The sequence below is a fragment of the Bicyclus anynana genome, chromosome 25 (genome assembly GCF_947172395.1).
Source record: "Bicyclus anynana chromosome 25, ilBicAnyn1.1, whole genome shotgun sequence".
Classification (NCBI taxonomy): domain Eukaryota; kingdom Metazoa; phylum Arthropoda; class Insecta; order Lepidoptera; family Nymphalidae; genus Bicyclus; species Bicyclus anynana.
Genome location: NC_069107.1, coordinates 3,426,016 through 3,445,761, shown reverse-complemented (window position 1 = coordinate 3,445,761; position 19,746 = coordinate 3,426,016). Strand labels below are relative to the sequence as shown.

At 36.9% G+C, this 19,746-nt stretch overlaps 1 protein-coding gene across 26 annotated transcripts in view; it reads left to right on the top strand.

Annotated features, from left to right (window-relative positions):
- LOC112055922 (twitchin) overlaps positions 1 to 19,746 on the top strand; it is a 170,366-nt gene that overhangs the window by 16,783 nt on the left and 133,837 nt on the right. For 25 of the 26 annotated variants that reach the window (XM_052889267.1, XM_052889266.1, XM_052889258.1 and 22 more), the window contains exons 1-3: positions 8,367 to 8,557; positions 15,188 to 15,431; positions 17,301 to 17,440. In XM_052889267.1, the coding sequence (XP_052745227.1) occupies positions 15,259 to 15,431; positions 17,301 to 17,440 (313 nt within the window). In that variant the 5' untranslated portion in view covers positions 8,367 to 8,557; positions 15,188 to 15,258. Of the gene's footprint in view, positions 1 to 8,366; positions 8,558 to 15,187; positions 15,432 to 17,300; positions 17,441 to 19,746 lie in introns of those variants that run through there. The other variant, XM_052889242.1, reaches the window with a different exon arrangement.

The window sequence follows — 19,746 nt, the reverse complement described above, 5'->3', positions numbered from 1 at the left end:
ATCGATCAACACTCCCCTTCTCTGCTCGTGTTGTTCTCCCTGCCTATCCAAATTTGGTAAGATCCTATTAGAGCAGCTTTGGATACTTGTTCTAATATAGAACTAGCTTGTAGTGCTTTAAAATACTTGAAAACATTAACAAACGTACTAGTCCCCTGTATCCCTATATTATTCGAACGTTCACCTCAATTTCTCCAGGATTCCTGCATCAGCTCCTAATATGATTACGATGGGACCAAATGGAAAGTAAACCCTATCAAACAAAAAAAAAATTGAAACATAAAAAAAAAAAGATTCCGACGAATTGATAAACTTTTTTGAAGTCGGTTATTAAAAAAGAAAAAGATTCCGACGAATTGATAAACTTTTTTTGAAGTCGGTTATTAAAAATTAATATATGAAATCTAGAACCACACGGTCACAAGCTGTTCTGACTGCGTCAGTCAGGTCATCCGAGATGTAAGCAAATACGTCATAACTGAATCAGTTGGCTATATTTAGAGAGTACTGCTACTTCAACCCAAAAATACTTGGACACAATGCATGCGCCCACGCGTTCGCTGGTATTCTCTGAAATAATCCGTGATAGCTGTATATATGGCTAGACATTAGTGACGTAGGGCTAAGACCCCAGTTATAAGGCCTTAGAACCACAAAAAAGTGTCATTTTTTATTGTATCCCTTGAAGTTCGATAACAAACGTTTTCACGAGTAACCTATGCACGTATGCCAAAAATAATTTTTAGTTAACAATAAACAACAAGAAATTAACAAGTTTTTCATTTAAAGCAAATTGTTTTCTAATAAAAGTTATGCCATACATTGCATTACATTGACGGCCCCCGTGGCGCAGTGGTATGCAAAGTGGATTTACAAGACGGAGGTCCTGGGTTCGATCCCCGGCTGGGCTGATTGAGGTTTTCTTAATTGGTCCAGGTCTGGCTGGTGGGAGGCATCGGCCGTGGCTAGTTACCACCCTACCGACAAAGACGTACCGCCAAGCGATTTAGCGTTCCGGTACGATGTCGTGTAGAAACCGAAAGGGGTGTGGATTGTCATCCTAATCCTAACAAGTTAGCCCGCTTCCATCTTAGATTGCATCATCAATTACCATCAGGTGAGATTGTAGTCAAGAGCTAACTTGTATAGAATAAAAAAAAAAACATTTATTTGCTGGTTCCGCTGTTTGAGTGGACACTGGACAGTTGCGCCAGCTATCTACTGTATTTATACTAGACGACGCCCCGTGGTTTCACTCGCGTAGTTCCCGTTCCCATGAGAATACGGGGATAAAACATAGTCTATGACACTCTAAAATAACTTGACTTTCTAGCGGTAAAAAAATTGGGGACAAATTAATGTCGTAAAACGTTGTAGCAAACTTTTTTGATAAAGTAATGATAAGTGTAATTATCAAGATTGTTTTTTCGCTATAAATAAATTGCCGAGCTGACGGTATTGTACGAGCCGTTATAGCCCAGTGGATATGACCTCTGCCTCCGATTCCGGAGGGCGTAGGTTCGAATCCGGTCCGAGGCATGTACCCTCAACTTTTCAGTTGTGCGCATTTTAAGAAATTAAATAGCATGTGTCTCAAACAGTGAAGGAAAACGTCGTAAGGAAACCTGCACACTAAAGAATTTTCTTAATTCTCTGCGTGTGTGAAGTCTGCCGATCCGCATTGGGCCAGCGTGGTAGACTAATGGCCTAATCCCTCTCATTTTGGTAGGAGACTCAAGCTCAGCAGTGAGCCGAATATGGGTTGATAAATATGAAATTGCCGGGTACTCAGGATAGGCCAGGGCCAGGGATGCATTAATGCATGCATTCCCTTTTAGTTACGAGTAAAGTATTATACATCTAATTACTCCAAAATCATTAATCATTGGTGTTATTTTAAGAGTACACGTAAATGTCACAATTACCGACGTTAATGCGACCTACGCATTCACACTAATTCACTCTTGAATTGCTAATTAGAAAATAATTAATTAAAACCACGTGACAAATTGACGTGGAAATCATGGCAAAAATTTCCAATGAGACAAACTGTCAGACGAATTGCATGTTTTTATACCGAACATTATATTACAAGTATGATAATTTTTATTTATTTAATTTTTTTGTATGTCACAGAAAATACAACTTCGAAACTTTTAATTCACACATCCAACAAAATGCCCTGAGAATCAACCTAAGAAGTAACTTTCACATGCATCACGAAATCTTAAGAGCCCCTTCACGTACAAAGATGAAATTTGTCAGGGAGGTAGTTTTTAGATTAGAGGTCCGATAAGAACGGATTTTGCAAAAGGGTCGGATTAAGTAGGTCTAAGGGCGGACGAAGTCGCGGGCGTAGTACGTTAATAGAACCACAAGCACTAATTCCCTAATTTAGACTTGTGACTTGTGAGCATGGGAGTTGTGAGGAGAAACTGGCCTGAACGCACGTTGGCTCGCGGTTCCGGAGGGTGTGGGTTCGAATCCGGGGCACGCACCTCCAGTTTTTCAGTTGTGTGCATTTTAAGGAATTAAATATCACGTGTCTCAAACGGCGAAGAAAAAACATTGTGAGGAAACCTGCATACCAGAGAATTTTCTCAATTCTCGGCGTGTGTGAAGTCTGCCAATCCGCATTGGGCCAGCGTGGTGGACTATCGGCCTAACCCCTCTCATTTTGAAAGGAGACTCGAGCTTAGCAGTACCTAAGCCGAATATGGGTAGATAAAGAACGACTAATTAATAACAGTTGAGGGTATATATTTCTAACTAGCTGAAACCGCGTGGTTTCACCCGTGTAATTCCTGCTCTCGTAGGAATACGGGAATAATATATAGCCTTTAGCCTTCCTCGATAAATGGGCTATCTAACACTGAAAGAATTTTTCAAAACGGCCCAGTAGTTCCTGAGATTAGCGCGTTCAATTCTCTTCAGCTTCATAATATTTATTTCTAATGCCGGATCGTAGACCATATTTCCCCAAATTAGACTTGTGAGCATGGAAATTGTGAGGCAAAACTGGCGCAAGCCCACGTTAGGTTCACTTGTCTGTGATCGAGTTAAACCTACTGAGTAATTACCACAACATCACATGGCGGATTACGTTGCATTCTACTAAGCCTACGCGCCTTTGGTCAGGTACTTACATTCTTTGCCTCTAACTAACACATTTTATTGGAACACCTCACTCGCACAGCATCGCTGCCAAATCACGAGTAGTGAGTAATTGGTCATTTGTTTGCGAAACGGCAACGGCGCTCTGATACCATTAGTAATCCATTCAACTTCTCGAAAAAATAAATTGTCCTACTTTTTTTCGTCGTCTCATTTTCCTTTCTTTATGACAAACGCTTGCAAACAAATTGACTTCACATCATAATAAAAATAGCTGACCTGGCAAACTTGCTTAATTTCGATTAAATAAAACTGTACAGTCAAAACGGTACAATTGAAACTGTACAGTAAAAACGGTACAGTTGAAACTGTACAATGAAAACTGCAGAGTTAAAACTGAAGGTATGTAACCCGCATTATTCAAAATTGAGTGCAGCATAAAACCTTGACATATTGCAAAGTAATTAGTACAATGTTTAAATACTTCAAGGCTTTTCCTTATTTTTAGTTTTTCCACTAATTACAATGGATACTTGAGTCAAAATAAAATATTATTCAGAAAAACAATTACAAATACCTACATACAACGATATTTGATATTGTTAGATATGTTACGTGCCTAGAAAATCATCGCAAAACCTGATCCGAATTTAGCTACTCCACACAACACACACATACACAACTTTGTATTAACTTACGCTATATATTTATGTATTTTTGTTTATTCTTTACAAGTTAGCTATTCACTACTATCTCACCTGATGGAAAGTGATGATGCAATCTAAGATGGAATCGGGCTAACTTGTTAGGATTAGGATGAAAATCCACACAACTTTCGCTTTCCACACGACATCGTACCGGAACGCTAAATCTTTGTCGGTAGGATGGTAACTAACGAGCGAGATATATATAGTTTTTACATTGCCTGAAAATACAACTCGACATTGTAGACAATATAGGTATTATTTGTTCAAATAACGTTGTTGTTTAATAAGGGACTAAATTAAATGAAGACAATTAGCCACCTTTGTTCGCCTATATTTCCACACGCAAGTGGCACATCTAATAGTATACTTTACTTTTTTAAGAATATTTGCTATATCTTTTAAATATGACCAATATTTCCAATACCCTCCAACTAGTCGGGAAAGACTGTGCTATGAGTGGGTACGACAATAGACCAACAGGGTGAGGATCGAACCACTACCCCTTGGTGATGAGTCCGACCGCTCTTACCGTTGAGCTATTGAGACTAATTTTTGAATACTTATTATTATATCGAGAAACGTCTATGAATGAATTTTGTTTTGGATGCCATTGTTATGTAGGAGTTCAAATAACAGTCCTATTTTAGTCGCGGTGACATAATATAATTAGAATATATTGGCACAGCCAAAAAACTTTATTGATCATCGACTAGTTTTGATAGGCCACGTGGTACAACAGGGTAGTTGACTCATATCAAATCTATACTAATATTATAAAGCTTAAGAGTTTGTTTGTTTGATTGAACGCGCTAACTTCAGAAACTACTGGTCCGATTTTAAAAATTCTTTCAGTGTTGGATAGCCCATTTATCGAGGAAGGCTATAGGATATATATTATCCCGGTATTCTTACGGGAACGGGAACCACGTGAGTAAAACCACGCGGCATCAGCTAGTTTAATTTAAACAATTTTCTTTCAATTTCGTGTAGTTCATGGAAGGGTTCGGAATATATCAATATCAATAATAAAAGCTAAGGATTTCATAAAAAACTTAATTCAAAAATATGTTTGTTAAATTTTTCCAAACGTCAAAAACGCTGTCCGTTTTGTGATGTCACAATGTTACTCGATGTAATAAAGGAATAAACGTCACACTAATTAATAACTATTAATTTTGTCAAACACTAAACCGTTTAGTTAAGGTTTAGTGTTTACGTGACGTCATGAAACAAAGACTCGAATTAAAAACCTCCTCCTTTTTTTAAGTCGGTTAAAAATATAGGCTGTTTATTATACTTTTCAAGTCAAGAGTGAATCTTTACATCTTCTAGGCATGTTTCTTCCACTATAGGCTGCATCATCGCTTACCCTAGAAGTTATTTCAACTAAGCGAGCTAGATAGTTAACACGAGCTGTTCTCGATACTAACACTTAGATTGAGTTATTTGTTGGAAACATGACGTCCTATACTTCGAAAATACCCAGAGCGTGGGATTTTCGTTTGTTTGCTAAGTCTACTGTTGTTTGAGTTAGGTATCCTGAGCGGATACAGAAACATAACTGCGTTTTACTCAAATCATCTAAGAAGCTGCGATGACAATACTTTTGTTATTTTATTAATGATGATAGTTTGTCAAACGAACTAAATAGTAGTAGACTCTTCATCATCATTAACAACCCCTATTCGGCTCACTCTTGAGCACGAGTCGCCTCTCAGAATGAGAGGGGTTAGGCTATTAGTCCATCACGCGGGCCCAATGCGGATTGGCAGACTTCACACACGCAGGAATTGAACAAAATATCTCAGGTATGCAGGTTTCCTCACGATGTTATTCCGTCAGCGTTTAAAGCATGTGATATCAAATTTCATAAAATGCACATAACTGAAAAGTTGGAGGTGCATGCCCGATCCAGATTCGAATCTACGCTTTGCGAATCAAAACTAGAGTGTGCCCCGTTTGCCCCGATCTAGATTTGAATATATACTTCCAAATCAAAGGCAGAGTGGCAGGCACACATAAACTTTAATAATAATAATAATAATAAAATAATAAAAAAAAAATTATTATTATTATTACATAAACTTTCGCCCTTATATCAGTGTGACTACCTCTACGACGTAGTCAAATTGACGATTTGTACCTAACTCATCTCTCTCATTAATCCATCAACTAGTTTCTGTATATTAGATAGAATTTATGGACAACATGCGTCAAAATCCATTTCTCATATCCATCTTGACGCAACAACGATGAGTGTACACTTACCTGCAGATTTATTACTCACCTGACTGTGTTACTGTTGCCAAGAGGATATCTAACGAGATATACGCAGAAGAAATCCTCTGTAGCAAACACAAGTTTCCCTCCTGTGTGTGAGTCTGCGTAAGAGCACATTAAGCAGTTGATCTTGATCATTATCATTAAAAATTGTAATAAAAAAATTCAACTGACTTCCGGCATACTAAACTAAAAAGCGGGAAATATCATCGTATGTGCTACCTTCTACTTTAAACCGCCTTCAATACAAACAGTTAAAATTACAAAATTGCTGTGGTTCTTTCGGAAATGGCTTTAATTAAAACACAACATTGGATTGACACCGCCATAATTCAGTCACAACCCATCAGGTGGAAAGTTCTCATTAATAAAAATTTATCAATTCCAAACACAAGGTAGCTACTGTGAATCGTCGAGGAGTTCCCTTAAATGTCATTCATTTTCATCACCAAACAGACAGATCAAATGCAGTCACAACCTGTCTAGATGGAAAGTTCTCTTCAATATAAACTAATTAAACCCAAACAAAAGGTAACTGCTGTAAATGGTTGAAGAGTTCCATCATATAAATTATGTAATTATTGGCATTTGCATGGTTCATGCAGCAAAATGCTGCCTTTTTCAAGGTTGTGCCAAACATGAAAGTGATGTTTGATGCTTCTTCTACTTGAAATTGGTCTTGCTTTACTCAGGTTGTTGAAGAATCAGATGTACAATTAGTGCTTAGCAGCGGCGAAGTATGGAATTTATCAAAGGTAAGCCGTCCCAAAAGAAAATTCATACCGTTTGATACAAACTCCAGTTTTTCATACATCCATACATATATATTCATTAGAATAATGAATGTATGGACTCTTCGCTACTGGTGCTTAGGCATTGTGACCTGTGGCACAGTTCTATAATAAACGTTTTTTCTTTCTGTATTTCTTTTCTAATGACTTTATGACTAGATAATAAGTTTTAAAGTAAAAGTCAACTAGACTTGTTTTCCTCAGTGATGAAGGAACATATTTATAGCTGGTTTTCTCAGACAAAACACAAAAATGTCGACACAAATGTGTTGTTGTTACTTTACGATTATAACGTCCATTATTTAACTTAGTGTTTTATTTTAAATTGCTCCGTTGATATGAAAAGTGTTTTGACAAATGTGTTGAAAATAATAAAACGCTTAGCTCCATTATTTTTAATATTTTATAAGCTCTAAATATATTCTGTCCGCGACGTCGTCCGCGTTCAATTCCTGATTATAACGAAGTTTTCGACTACTCTAACGTAACATAAGCCTAAATTAAGCCTACTTGAAATAAATTAACATTGACTTTGACCTTAATACGTTGTAAGTCCGATCTACTTCAATCTTACTACATACTTACGCACCTAGGTAGATATCGCATGATAAACCACAGTCTGCTTCGGATTAAAAAGTAGCCTTTTTTATTCTTTGTGTCCAGAATCCAATCTGGACACAAAGAGTTTTGTGTCAAGATTGGACACAAATCCCTGGATACCCTAAATGTCCTAGATTACACACAAAAAGATTTGTGTGTAATCCAGGGTATAATCTATCCCATTCGAACTCTGTTTAATGAAAACGAGCAAAAAACACCTCTATAGACGTCTAACAGTTGAATTCATAGACGTTGTAGGGGCACCCCCAGGGGATCATTCACCTGCTCAGTGTCAAATTCTCAAACAAATAGAGGTTAAATTAGACACTCAGCGGCTGAATGATCCTCTGGGGATGCCCCTACAACGCATGCATCAAAACAGCCAATAGTCCACAGCAGGACATAAGTCAGACCACGGTGGTGGAGGAGGTGGTATTGTGGAGGAGAACCGCAATACCCAAAGTCACTGATATCAGCGAGTCGCGAAGCTGAAGTGGCAATGGACAGGTCACATAGTTCGAAGACCTGATGGATGTTGGGGTCCCAAAGCGCAGTGTGGGTCGACTCCCCACTAGGTGGACTGAATACATCAAATGGGTTGCAGGGAGCCGCTGGATTCTAACGGCGCAAGATCGTGTTTTTTGGAAATCCATGCAAGAGGCTGCCCAGTAGTGGAAGTTCATCGGCTGTTAACCAACGATGAATCAATCAATGATTCTTAAGAATGACCCCACTCTCGCAGGGTGAGATTTGTGAGATCACTCTCTATCTTCGACGGAAAACACCTCTGCATTAGAGACGTCACGCGTGGTTATCCAACTGGCTGCATCGGCCCACGCGAATTCCCACACCGCTTGGGCCATTCGCCAAATTTTCGTAGTTTAGTTACGATTTCGAAAACGACCCGACGCGTCGCGCCGCCGGCGATATCCCGTATTTCTCACGAATTACGCTTTACCTTCACCAAGTTCTCGTTGCACGTCGCATTGACCCATTGTGTGTTTGTGATTTGATTGTGTATGGACTATTTTGTGAATTTGGATTTGTTTTGCCAACTATTTATCGGTACGTACCAAATTTTTCTATGAAACTTTTCATCGCCAATTGTAAGTTATATTGCGTGGCGGATTTTTTAAATCGATGAAATTTATCAGTGATCGTTGGTGCTAAATTAAATAGTAAATATTTTTAAATAAATAATAAAACTTTTTACGATTTAAGTAAGATAAGTTGGTAAATTTTCGTAACTTAAAAAAATTATTTAAACCTACAAGTTTTTTTTCAGCAACGAACGCCATCTATTAAAAATAATCCAAAGTAACACAGTCTTGCCAATATTATATTTTTTTCCATTTGTGTTATTTTGTTTGCCTTTATTTTTTTAATTTACGAGATAATTAAAGAAGTCAAAACAAAAATATTCTAGACAAAAGAACATTTCTATATAAGCAAGTTACATTGAAGATAGTCGATGAGCAGACAAAGAAAATTAAAAAAATACTGCTTTTATGATTCTCTATAAAATCATTAACATTAGGTAATCATCGAAAGTTATATGAAAACGAAAGAACTCCGAGGGGCCTTGAGAGTTTACAGAAATAGATTGCGACGATTCGTGCGCTCGTGAATGTTCCCACCAATGTAGACACCTACACGCTTACACTTCACCTTGCCACTAGATGGCGCTGACCGCTGAAAAAGTGACTCATAAAAGCTTCAGGAGACAAAGATGATTAGTTATATCATATCAGTTACTATTCAGTTTAAATAAGTAATAATCCGTGGAACATATTTACAAGTGACTAGCGGACGCCCGCGACTTCGTCCGCGTGTAAACTTTAAACTACATCTACCCTATCCCTACCCTACCTTGAAATTTTTCCTGAATTTTCTTTGCTATAAACCTCACGGAGCCCGAGACCTTTCTAACGAATGCAAAACCGTGGAAATCGGTTCGTGCGTTCTGGAGTTATAGCATCAGGAAGGAAAACCCGACTTATTTTTATATAGTAGAGATTACTACCAAGTTAATTTTCCTTCAGTAACTTCATCTTTATGTTTTTTTTTTATTCTTTACAACTTAGCCCTTGAATACAATCTCATCTGATGATAAGTGCATGCAGTCTAAGATGTAAGCGGGCTAACTTGTTAGGACGAGGATGAAAATCCCACCCCTTTTCGCTTTCTACACGACATCGTACCGGAACGCTAAATCTCTTTGCGGTACGTCTTTACGGTAGGGTGGTAGCCACGGCCGAAGCCTCCCACCAACGAGACCTGGACTAATTAAGAAAATCTCAATCGGCCCAGCCAGGGATCGAACCCAGGACCTCCGTTTTGTAAATCTACCGCGCATAACACTGTGCCACGGATGTCGTCAATATCTGAGAGTCCGTCCGTCTGTTTTGAGAAAAACATCTGGTTAGTAACAACTTTTGGTAAACTACCCTCCTCCCATCTTGTATAAATAACGAGGTTATTAAATGTTGTTACTAACCAGCTGTTAATTAATAGTTATACAACTTAACAGCCAAAATGTCGTACAAATTGCGTGGTACATTGTCTCGTTCCAACGCTCAGAAATTTTCATTACCTGGTAACCCAGTTAGCTACCAAAATCTAGACTTTTCGTAAATAAAGAAGGTTGAGCGCTTCATCAAGACGATGACTCACGGAAAATAAACTTGATAGTAATCACTTGTAAATTTGTTTCACGGATCCCGGGCTTTAATCACTAAAATCGTTAACAAATGTTTGGAATTAAATGAAATGTTTGATCCTTCGATTGATGTCGTCGATCCTCCAACAGGTGGATTGACGACATCGAGCAAGCCATAGTGACTCCCTACGCCAAAGACAGGACTCAGAATCGTGGTGTTTGGAAATCCCTATGAGTATAAAAGGCTGTCTTGTCTTGCTATGACATATGATGTCGATGTTGATGAAACTTCACAACGTTAAGGACGAGGACACTCATAGAACAAGAGGCTGTAAGGGTTATATTTTGAACCCTAAAGCTAGGAAAACGGTAGATGACTGTTTGTCGGTCCATTAATTGGAACATTGGCACCGCCTACAACGTGATCAATAGATAGAAAATATTATAATATTTACATTCCATATATGGTCCTATATATATTTAAAGAAATCAAATTCAACTCTAAGAGTAGGAAAACAATGTATGATTGATTGTTTACCCATTAATTTTAGTGTTAAACCAAGCATAACTTTTTATTTAGTAGGCCCATTTTAATAACTCTCTTTTAAATAGAAAGGGTATATTCCGACAATGGTCCCATATAAATTTTTAAAAAACAATTTCAACCCTAAGGGTAGAAAAACAGAAGATGACTGATTGTTTTCCCATTAATTGTATTGTAAAACTAAGCGTAACTTATTACGATGGGGTCCGATATCGATAATTCTTTATAGATTGTAAAGGGTATATTTCGAAGTAAGTCCCGTATAAATTTGAAAAAAGAATTGCAATCCTAAATGTAGAAAAACAGGGTACGATTGATTGGTTTTCTCATTGATTTTAATGTAAAACCAAGCATAACTTTTTATTGAGTAGTTCGATTTAGATATTCTTTTTTTAATAGAAAGGGTATATTCCTGAAATAGTCCCATATAAATTTTAACAGGAAAAACAATTTTAACCCTAAGGGTAGAAAAATAGAGGATGATTGATTGTTTTCCCATTAATTGTAATGTAAAACTATGCGTAACTTTTTACTGAGTGGACCGATTTTGATAATTCTTTATTTTTTGTAAAGGGTATATTTCGAAGTAGATCCCATATAGATTTTGAAAGAAAGAAGAAAGAAAAAACATTTATTTAAAAAATTGTGCCATACACCACAATGCCTAAGTAAGCACTATTGTTGTGTCTGATGCTTCAACCACCTGATCAATTGAAAATCAAAACTAAAGTAGTTGAAGCATCAAAAACCATATTCATTCGTTATGTTTGGCACAACCTTGAAAAAAGGTAACAGCTCAGCATTGTGCCGCATAAACCAAGCAAAGTACTTGGCCAAGCGGCGCTGATTTTCAGCTGCTACCTCGATCCAGGTGACACCACGGATATACATAGCCACAGTGACAATATGCTATATTATTACCTTTAAATTAAAAACAAACAACCTTGAATTAATATGCTAAATAATAGGATTACGCTAAACAAATAAAAGTGTTTCAACAAATTAAGCAACAATATAAAATTAAAAGGTATAAATAAAACACACACACACATACACAATAATGATAAGCCTTATATCTAACAATCTACGAGTATAATAATTGAAACATGAAATGAGGAAATAAAATAAAAATAAAAACAAAAAGAAAAAAGAAAATATTTTTTTTGCATTAACTAGTTTACAAAACTACTGTAGTATGTACCTAAATAACGAAATCTATGAAGATTACTAGGAAATTTCATTCACTAAAGAAGTGAAAACTCCGCCACATAATCCTGTAATTCCTCCTGTTTGCTAAGCAAATATCTTTTTAATTTCTTCTTAAATGTAAACTTACTCTTAAGGTTCTTTATAGGCGGAGGGATATTATTCCAGCATTTAGTGGCGGAGTACGTGAATGAGCCCCTAAAAGCTGCAGTACGATGAAAAGGGACTCGAAGCACATTACGACAAGTTCGTAGACCCCTTTCATTGTCACTAGACCAATTCAACTTATTAAATAAATAAGTCTACCCATTAATTCTACCATTGGCATCGGCTTCATAGTAATAGATAGAAAATATTATAATGTTTTCTTCTGGTTATTAGTTTCCTGCATAAGTTTGTGTTTTTGGAGTCAGTAGTGTTTTGTTTTTTAATTATTTATTATATAAATAGCATAAATATTGTTTAAATAATATAAATCATTCCGTCCCCACTCCATAAGGTTTCTGATTTCAAATAATATCAAGAAACAAACTGAACAAAAAAAAATCATCAAAATCCGAGCTGTTTCTGAGCAGGTCGAGGGTAAATGCTCTTTTATTTAGATTAGAGTATTTGTATGTAATTTTGTATTAATTAAAATATATGCAGTTTTTCTCCTATAAATAGACTTTTGCTATTAAGTCGTTTAAAATAATTTTAAGTAAGTAAGTTTTTAAATCCATATCTATACTAATATTATAAAGCTGAAGAGTTTGTTTGTTTGATTGAACGCGCTAATCTCAGGAACTACTGGTCTGATTTGAAAAATTTTTTCAGTGTTAGATAGCCCATTTATCGAGGAAGGCTATAGGCTATATATTATCCACGTATTCCTACAGGAACGGGAACCACGCGGGTGAAACCGCGCGGCGTCAGCTAGTTTTATATATATACTAGCTGACGCTGGCTGGATCAATTGAGGTTTTCTTAATTGGTCGTCGTCACTTACCATCAGGCGAGATTGTAGTCAAACTTGTAAAGAATAACAAAAAAAATGCACCTTCCTGCTTACTAAGCCCCAAAGTAAGAGTAAAGCCTGTATTATGGATACTATGAAAGCTTATTTCATCGATTATAAATTTATATACTACATATAAATACATTATAATGTAGAAAGTAGCCGTGATAGCCCAGTGGATATGAGCTCTGCCTCCGATTCCGGAGGGTGTGGGTTCGAATCCGGTTCGGGGCATGCACCTTAAATTTATCAGTGGTGTGCATTTTAAGAAATTAAGTATCAAATAAATTTTGAAGAAACCTGCATACTAAAGAATTTTGTTATGGCATTAGGCCAGCGTGGTGGAATATCGGCCTAACCCCTCTCATTCTGAGAGAGACTCGAGTTCAGCAGTGAGCCGAATGTGGGTATAAATACACCCAGATACTGAAAAACAGTCATGCTCACCACACAAATATTTTCCAGTTGTAGGACTCGAATCCACGACCGTGGATGCAGAAAGCAGGGTCACTACCCACTGTGCCACACGGCCATCTATAGGAATACATGAAAATATATTTAAACTAGCTGACGCCGCTAAGTTTTACCCGCGTGGTTCCCGTTCCCGTAGGAATACAGGGATAATGTATATACGGGGTTAAAGAATATAGCCTTCCTCATTAAATGGGCTATCTAACACTGAAAGAAATTTTCAAATCGGACCAGAAGTTCTTATGATTAACAATTAAACAAACTCTTCAATTTTATAATATTAAATAATATAGATTATTATTAAGTAACGTTATGTTGTATTCACTATTTATTTATTGCTAACTAATCAAAATTAGTAACCAGTGTGTCATAGTGATTTACGTTTACAATTGGTTTTACGGAATACGAAAAACGTGGACGTTATTATTTGATGTTAATTATAATATTAGGTGGCTAATCGATCAGAGTTAGTGAATAGGCCAGTTCAAACAGAGGTCTTAATATACCAACTTACTCGATTTGCTTTGATAAATTGTTATAAAAACAAAAAACCCAACTGATTAAGCGTAATGAAGAGAAAAACAAATATCACAATATATATATAAAGTTCTGACTAAATTATTTATTACCCGACTGCAAGAAGTGTTGTGTTTTCCACTTCTTGTATGTATGTATGTATGTAATATTCTTTATTACCTCACATCTTCCAAACCGCTGAACGGATTTACGTAATTCAGATATCGTTAGATTTGTTTTATTAACCCAAGTGTTCTTAGATAGGTGGAATTAGAAAAAAACCAACAAGACGACTGTGAGACGCTATAGAATCGAGGTGAAAAGAAATGAAAAAATAAAAAATATTAAAAAATGTAGACGAAAATCATTCTATTCAATACAATAGGTCCCGAGTGTTTTCTAATTGCTTTCTACACTTCTGGACTGAGATTGTTTTTATTCTTTTCAGTTTTTGTATCATTTATGCAGTCGGGGTTTTTATTTGTTTAATTAATTAATGTTGCCGCATGTGGTGACAAACATTATTTCGTCCGTAAGAAAGTAACGCGTCAAAGAATTTAGTCAGAACTTTATATTGATATTGTGATACTTGTTTTTCTCTTTTCAGTTCATTACGCTTAAGCAGTAGGGTTTTTTGTTTTTATAATAATAATTTTTTTTCGAACTTTTATTTTCTTCAAGACATAGGTACCTTTAATTTGAAATAAAAGTAAGTACAGATTTCCATTTCCGACTTTAAAACTTTCTAGTTAGTAAATTTTACTTCGATGGTCCTATATATTGGTACGCTTTTTTGGTAATTTGTGTTAAAACAGTAATATATACATAATATAATGCATATATTATTAAAATATTCTTTTTACGACCTTTCATTTGATACCCATATTGTTAGGATACAGTAAAAAAACCTTTTTTCCACTTAGAGGCGCCATTTTTCACACATAACACATACATACGCTCGAAAAACATTACTGACGCAGGTCAGAAAAAAATAGTGTGGCACTCAGACATTTTTACCAACTTAACTATAATTATTTATTTATTTTATTTATGCAGTTTTTTTCTTTAGAAAATAATAAAAAATAAAATATAAAGTAAATAAAAAAAATGTCTACGTTGATCTGGAATTGAACTCTTAGTTAGTTAGTAGTATAGTCTTAGTTAGTTTCTTGTCCTTGTCCAGTTGATTCGATATGACAACGTTGAAATGTGTCAACTTGGGTGTTAGGTTTATTTTCGTTACGGCATTTCTTGATTCGGTCAAGCTATGCAAAATATTTACCTGTACATTTTTGTCCACAGGATCGCAGCTCGTCCTTTTCAACAAGCGACCAGCCACCCCTCTCAAACAGTGATGTCAACCAGCTAGCGCCATGGGGGTAACCGACGATTTTGCCCCGAGTTTCACTCAGAAGCCGCAGCTGCGCCAGGAGGACGATGGCAACAAGCTGGTCTTCGAGTGCCAACTCCTGGCCTCACCCAAGCCGGAGATCAGCTGGTACCGCAGCGATGAGCTGCTCAAGGAAGACAACAGGACACAATTTAAGTAAGTGTTCACATTTGAACTCTGTTTTTACCAGACTACGGCTAAGCACAGTGATAGCACAGTGGACATGACCTCTGCCTCCGATTTCGGTTGGTGTAGCTTCGAATCCGGTCCGGGGCATGCACCTCCAACTTTTCAGTTGTGTGCATTTTAAAATATTAAATATCACGTGTTTGATACGGTGAAGGAAAAACATCGTGAGGAATTTTCTTAAATCGCCGCGTATGAAGTCTGCCAATCTGCATGGGCCAGCGTGGTGGACTATTGGCCTAACTCCTCTCAGTCTGAGAGAAGACTCGATGTCAGCAGTGAACCGAATATGGGTTGATAATGATGATAGACGGCGAAGACAAAAGGAAGGGTAATGAATTTGGCCGTCTATGTATGTATCTCTATGTATGTATTTTCTACCGTAGCGCCAAAACTATTGAACTGATTTTATCATGAAGGTAGAGTAGCTCATGAATGAGCTACTCTACCTTCTAGCTACCTTCAAGGAAATAATGAATAGGCATCTTCTAGGCAAGCGTACTCTATCCAAGAGTATATCTCTACTAGCTGACGCCGCGCGGTTTTACCCGCGTGGTTCCCGTTCCCGTAAGAAAATATAATAATATATAGTCTGAAAGAATTTTTCAAATCGGACCAATAGTTCCTGAGATTAGCGCGTTCAATCAAACAAACCAACTCTTCAGCTTTATATATTAGTATAGTAAAAAATTAAATAAAAACTGACCAAGTGCTTGTCAGTCTGAAAATGATACCTAATAGCGAGATATTTCTATAATATTCTGAATGAGAAAAGCGCTTCATATATCAGTCACATTCGATAATGTGTTAGAACGTTTTCAATTAGCAGATGACAAAGATTAGGTCATCGACACAGACCCGACATTATCGATGTACTCTTATTGCTCCTTTATTGCTAATGGGAGCCAAAGCAATCGAAAATTGAAGCAGATGACCTTTTTGATGTTTGGTGGAAAACTAATTTCTCTACCTTCAAGGCATCTTCAAGGCAAGCGTAATCTATCCAAGCCCTCATCATTGATGTCTATTAGGATTATAAGTATAGTCCTAAACCACCAACTTAAGTGCTTGTCAGTCTTAAAATTATACCTAACAGCGAGATAATTGTATAATATTCTGAATGAGAAAAGCGCTTCATATATCAGTCACATTCGTTAATGTGTTAGAACGTTTGCAATTAGCAGATAACAAAGATTAGGTCATCGACACAGACCCGACATTATCGCTATACTCTTATTGCTCCTATATTGCTAATGGGAGCCAAAACAATCGAAAGTTGACACATTTGGCAGCGCTCGCCGTGCAGTCTCGAGAGCTAATAAAAAAGAATTAAACCTTTGTTTGAAAAGAAAAGATCGTTAATAGTTAATGTCCGTTAACCTTTATAGTTTAAGATTCCAATTAGAAACGGCCTTCACCCTTCTGTTTATTTTTCACTTCAGCTTTGCTATGCTAGGTTTTACATCCGAAGCGAAGCTGCTTGGAGACAAAATGTTTTATGTTATCATTATCAACCCATATTCGGCTCACTTCTGAGCTCGAGTCTCCTCCCGAATGAGAGGGGTTAGGCCAATAGTCCACCACCCTAGCCCAATGCGGATTGGCAGACTTCTGTTGTGTGCAAATTAAATATCACGTGTCTCAAACGGTGAAGGAAAAACATCGTGAAGAAACCTGCATACCTGAAAATTTTCTTAATTCCGTACGTGTGTGAAGTCTGCCAATCCGCATTGGGCCAACGTGGTGGACTATTGGCCTAACCCCTCTTACTCTCGGAGACTCGTGAGTTGATAATGTATTGATGATATATGTATTGATTGTTCCTTGTTCTCTCCGCAGGATCCAGAGCATCGCCAACAACAAGTTTCTGGTGGTGCTCGTGCTGGACGATGTGATCGAAACTGACGCGGGGCTGTACAAAGTTAAGGCTAAGAACAAGATGGGCGAGGTGGCCGCCTCTATTAACCTTAACTTTAGCCGTAAGTATTTTTTTTTAGCCTTTAATGTTTTGACGGCCTCCGTGGCGCAGTGGTGTGCGCGGTGGATTTACAAGACGGAGGTCCTGGGTTCGATCCCCAGCTTGGCCGATTGAGGTTTTCTTAATTGGTCCAGGTCTGGCTAGTTACAACCCTACCAACAAAGACTTACCGCCAAGCGATTTAGCGTTCCGGTACGATGTCGTGTAGAAACCGAAAGGGGTGTGGATTTTCGTCCTCCTCCTAACAAGTTAGCCCGCTTCCATCTTAGATTGCATCATCACTTACCATCACGTGAGAATGTAGTCAAGGGCTAACTTGTAGAGAATAAAAAAATCTTCATTTTTAACTGACTTAAAAAAGGAGGTTTTCAATTCGAGGCGTTTGTGTTTTTTTATGTTTGTTAGTTACCTCACAACTTCGTCATTTCTTAACCAATTTTGTTTGAAAGAGTACTTCCAGCTTGTCCCATTAATTTTCATGAAAATCAGTTCAGTAGTTTTGTGAAAATCAGCTGGTAGGTTAGCGAGCGCCCGCGCCGAGGGCCGTTGACCTTTGTGCGTTTTCGTTTGATACCTATCTACCTATCTATTATTTTTGATAAATAAATGATGTCAGTCAGCAGTTTCGCAGTTTGTTTGGTAATAATGAGTCCATTATTTTGTTATTTTTGAGTCATAAATTGAAAAAAAAAAATTACATAAAATGTACCGAATTGTTTGTACATTTAATGTTCTGTTAATGATACAGAACCACAAAAAAAATATCCGCACTAAAGGCTAAATCACCCTGTATATTGAGGGTTGTGTTGCCGCACTAAAAACCAAATCACCCTGTATATTGTTGTTGTGCAATAACAAATCACCGGTAATCTAATACGAGTTAACTGTAATAAAAATAAACACACAAAAACATGCATTAGTCATAGACAGAAATAAATGACGACAAACAAAAAATACAGCTGACTATTTATCTCATCGACGTCAAACACGTTGGCAACGGGAGGGGTCGTGACGCTGAATGTCTGACGAAAGTCTGCCATGACACACGAAAGATCTAGTTATGACTATTGCTCAATATTTCAAAGAAAGTATTTTCTTTTTAACTTCAAAAAAAAAGAAGAAGGCTCTCAATCCTACGCGTTTTTTTAAATGTTTTGTTACCACCGTAATTGATTACCCATTTTGATAATTCTTGTTTCGTTTGAAAGAGTTTACCAGATTGATTTCATTTAATTTTCATGAAAATTGCTTCAGTCGTTTTTTGTTAAAATCAAAATAAGTGAACGAAATTGCCCATTCTGTGTGTGCCCGTTTACAGTTACTATGGTTTTGGTTAAATTTTTAGTTAAAAATTTATTTAATTACGAGAGAACCTGTCCTGGTCGAATACGGATTGCTGATGAGTGCTTTTAACTGGTTAAAAAATTTAAAAAATCGGTTTTGCGTTGCATAGCAAACAAACTCAGATTGTCAGAAGTGAGATTTAATTTTCAATGGTTATATAAAAAAAGCAATAAAATAAATATATAATTATAGTACAGCTATCCTAAGCAAAAATCGGTTTTACGCAATAACTTGTTTAGTACAGCTGGCTTGATTAGTGCTTTGAATCTGTTTTTTTTTTAGAATTTATCTTTTTTCACCTTGTTTATACACATACAATATAAAAAAAACTTATTTGCCTTGCCTTTTATACATGAACCTGAACGTGGCGAACCATAGTGATGGGGCATTTTCTTTCCATGCCACCTTCCAGACTTCAGTGCGTTCTTTAAAAATATCGGCCTTAAAATTGTTTCACATTTAATACACAATATATTTACCTTTTCTCCAAAATGAAATGTGATAAATGAAGATAACAATGCGTTGGCAGCCTTTGACAAATTTTAATCCGCCCCTAAAATAGTTCATTATTAACCCTTTTTTAATTTATTCTCTTAACAAGTTACCCCTTACTGCACTCACACCTGATGGTAAGAGATGATGCAATCTAAGATGGAAGCTGTTTAACTTTCGGTTTCTACAATCACAATGGAACGCTAAATCGCTTGGCAACACGTCTTTGCCACTAACTAGCCACCGCCGAAGCCTTCTAATAGCCAGACCTGGACCAATTAACAAAACTTCAACCGGCTCAGCCGGGGATCGAACCCACGACCTCTGTCTTGTAAATCCATCACGTACTCCACGGAGGCCCCTTAAAATTGTCCAATATTTAATACATAACATCTTAATCTTTTCTGCAAAAATTCGCTATAAATGAAGATTACAAAATAATTCCTTGTTATAACTGTGTGTAAACTGGTT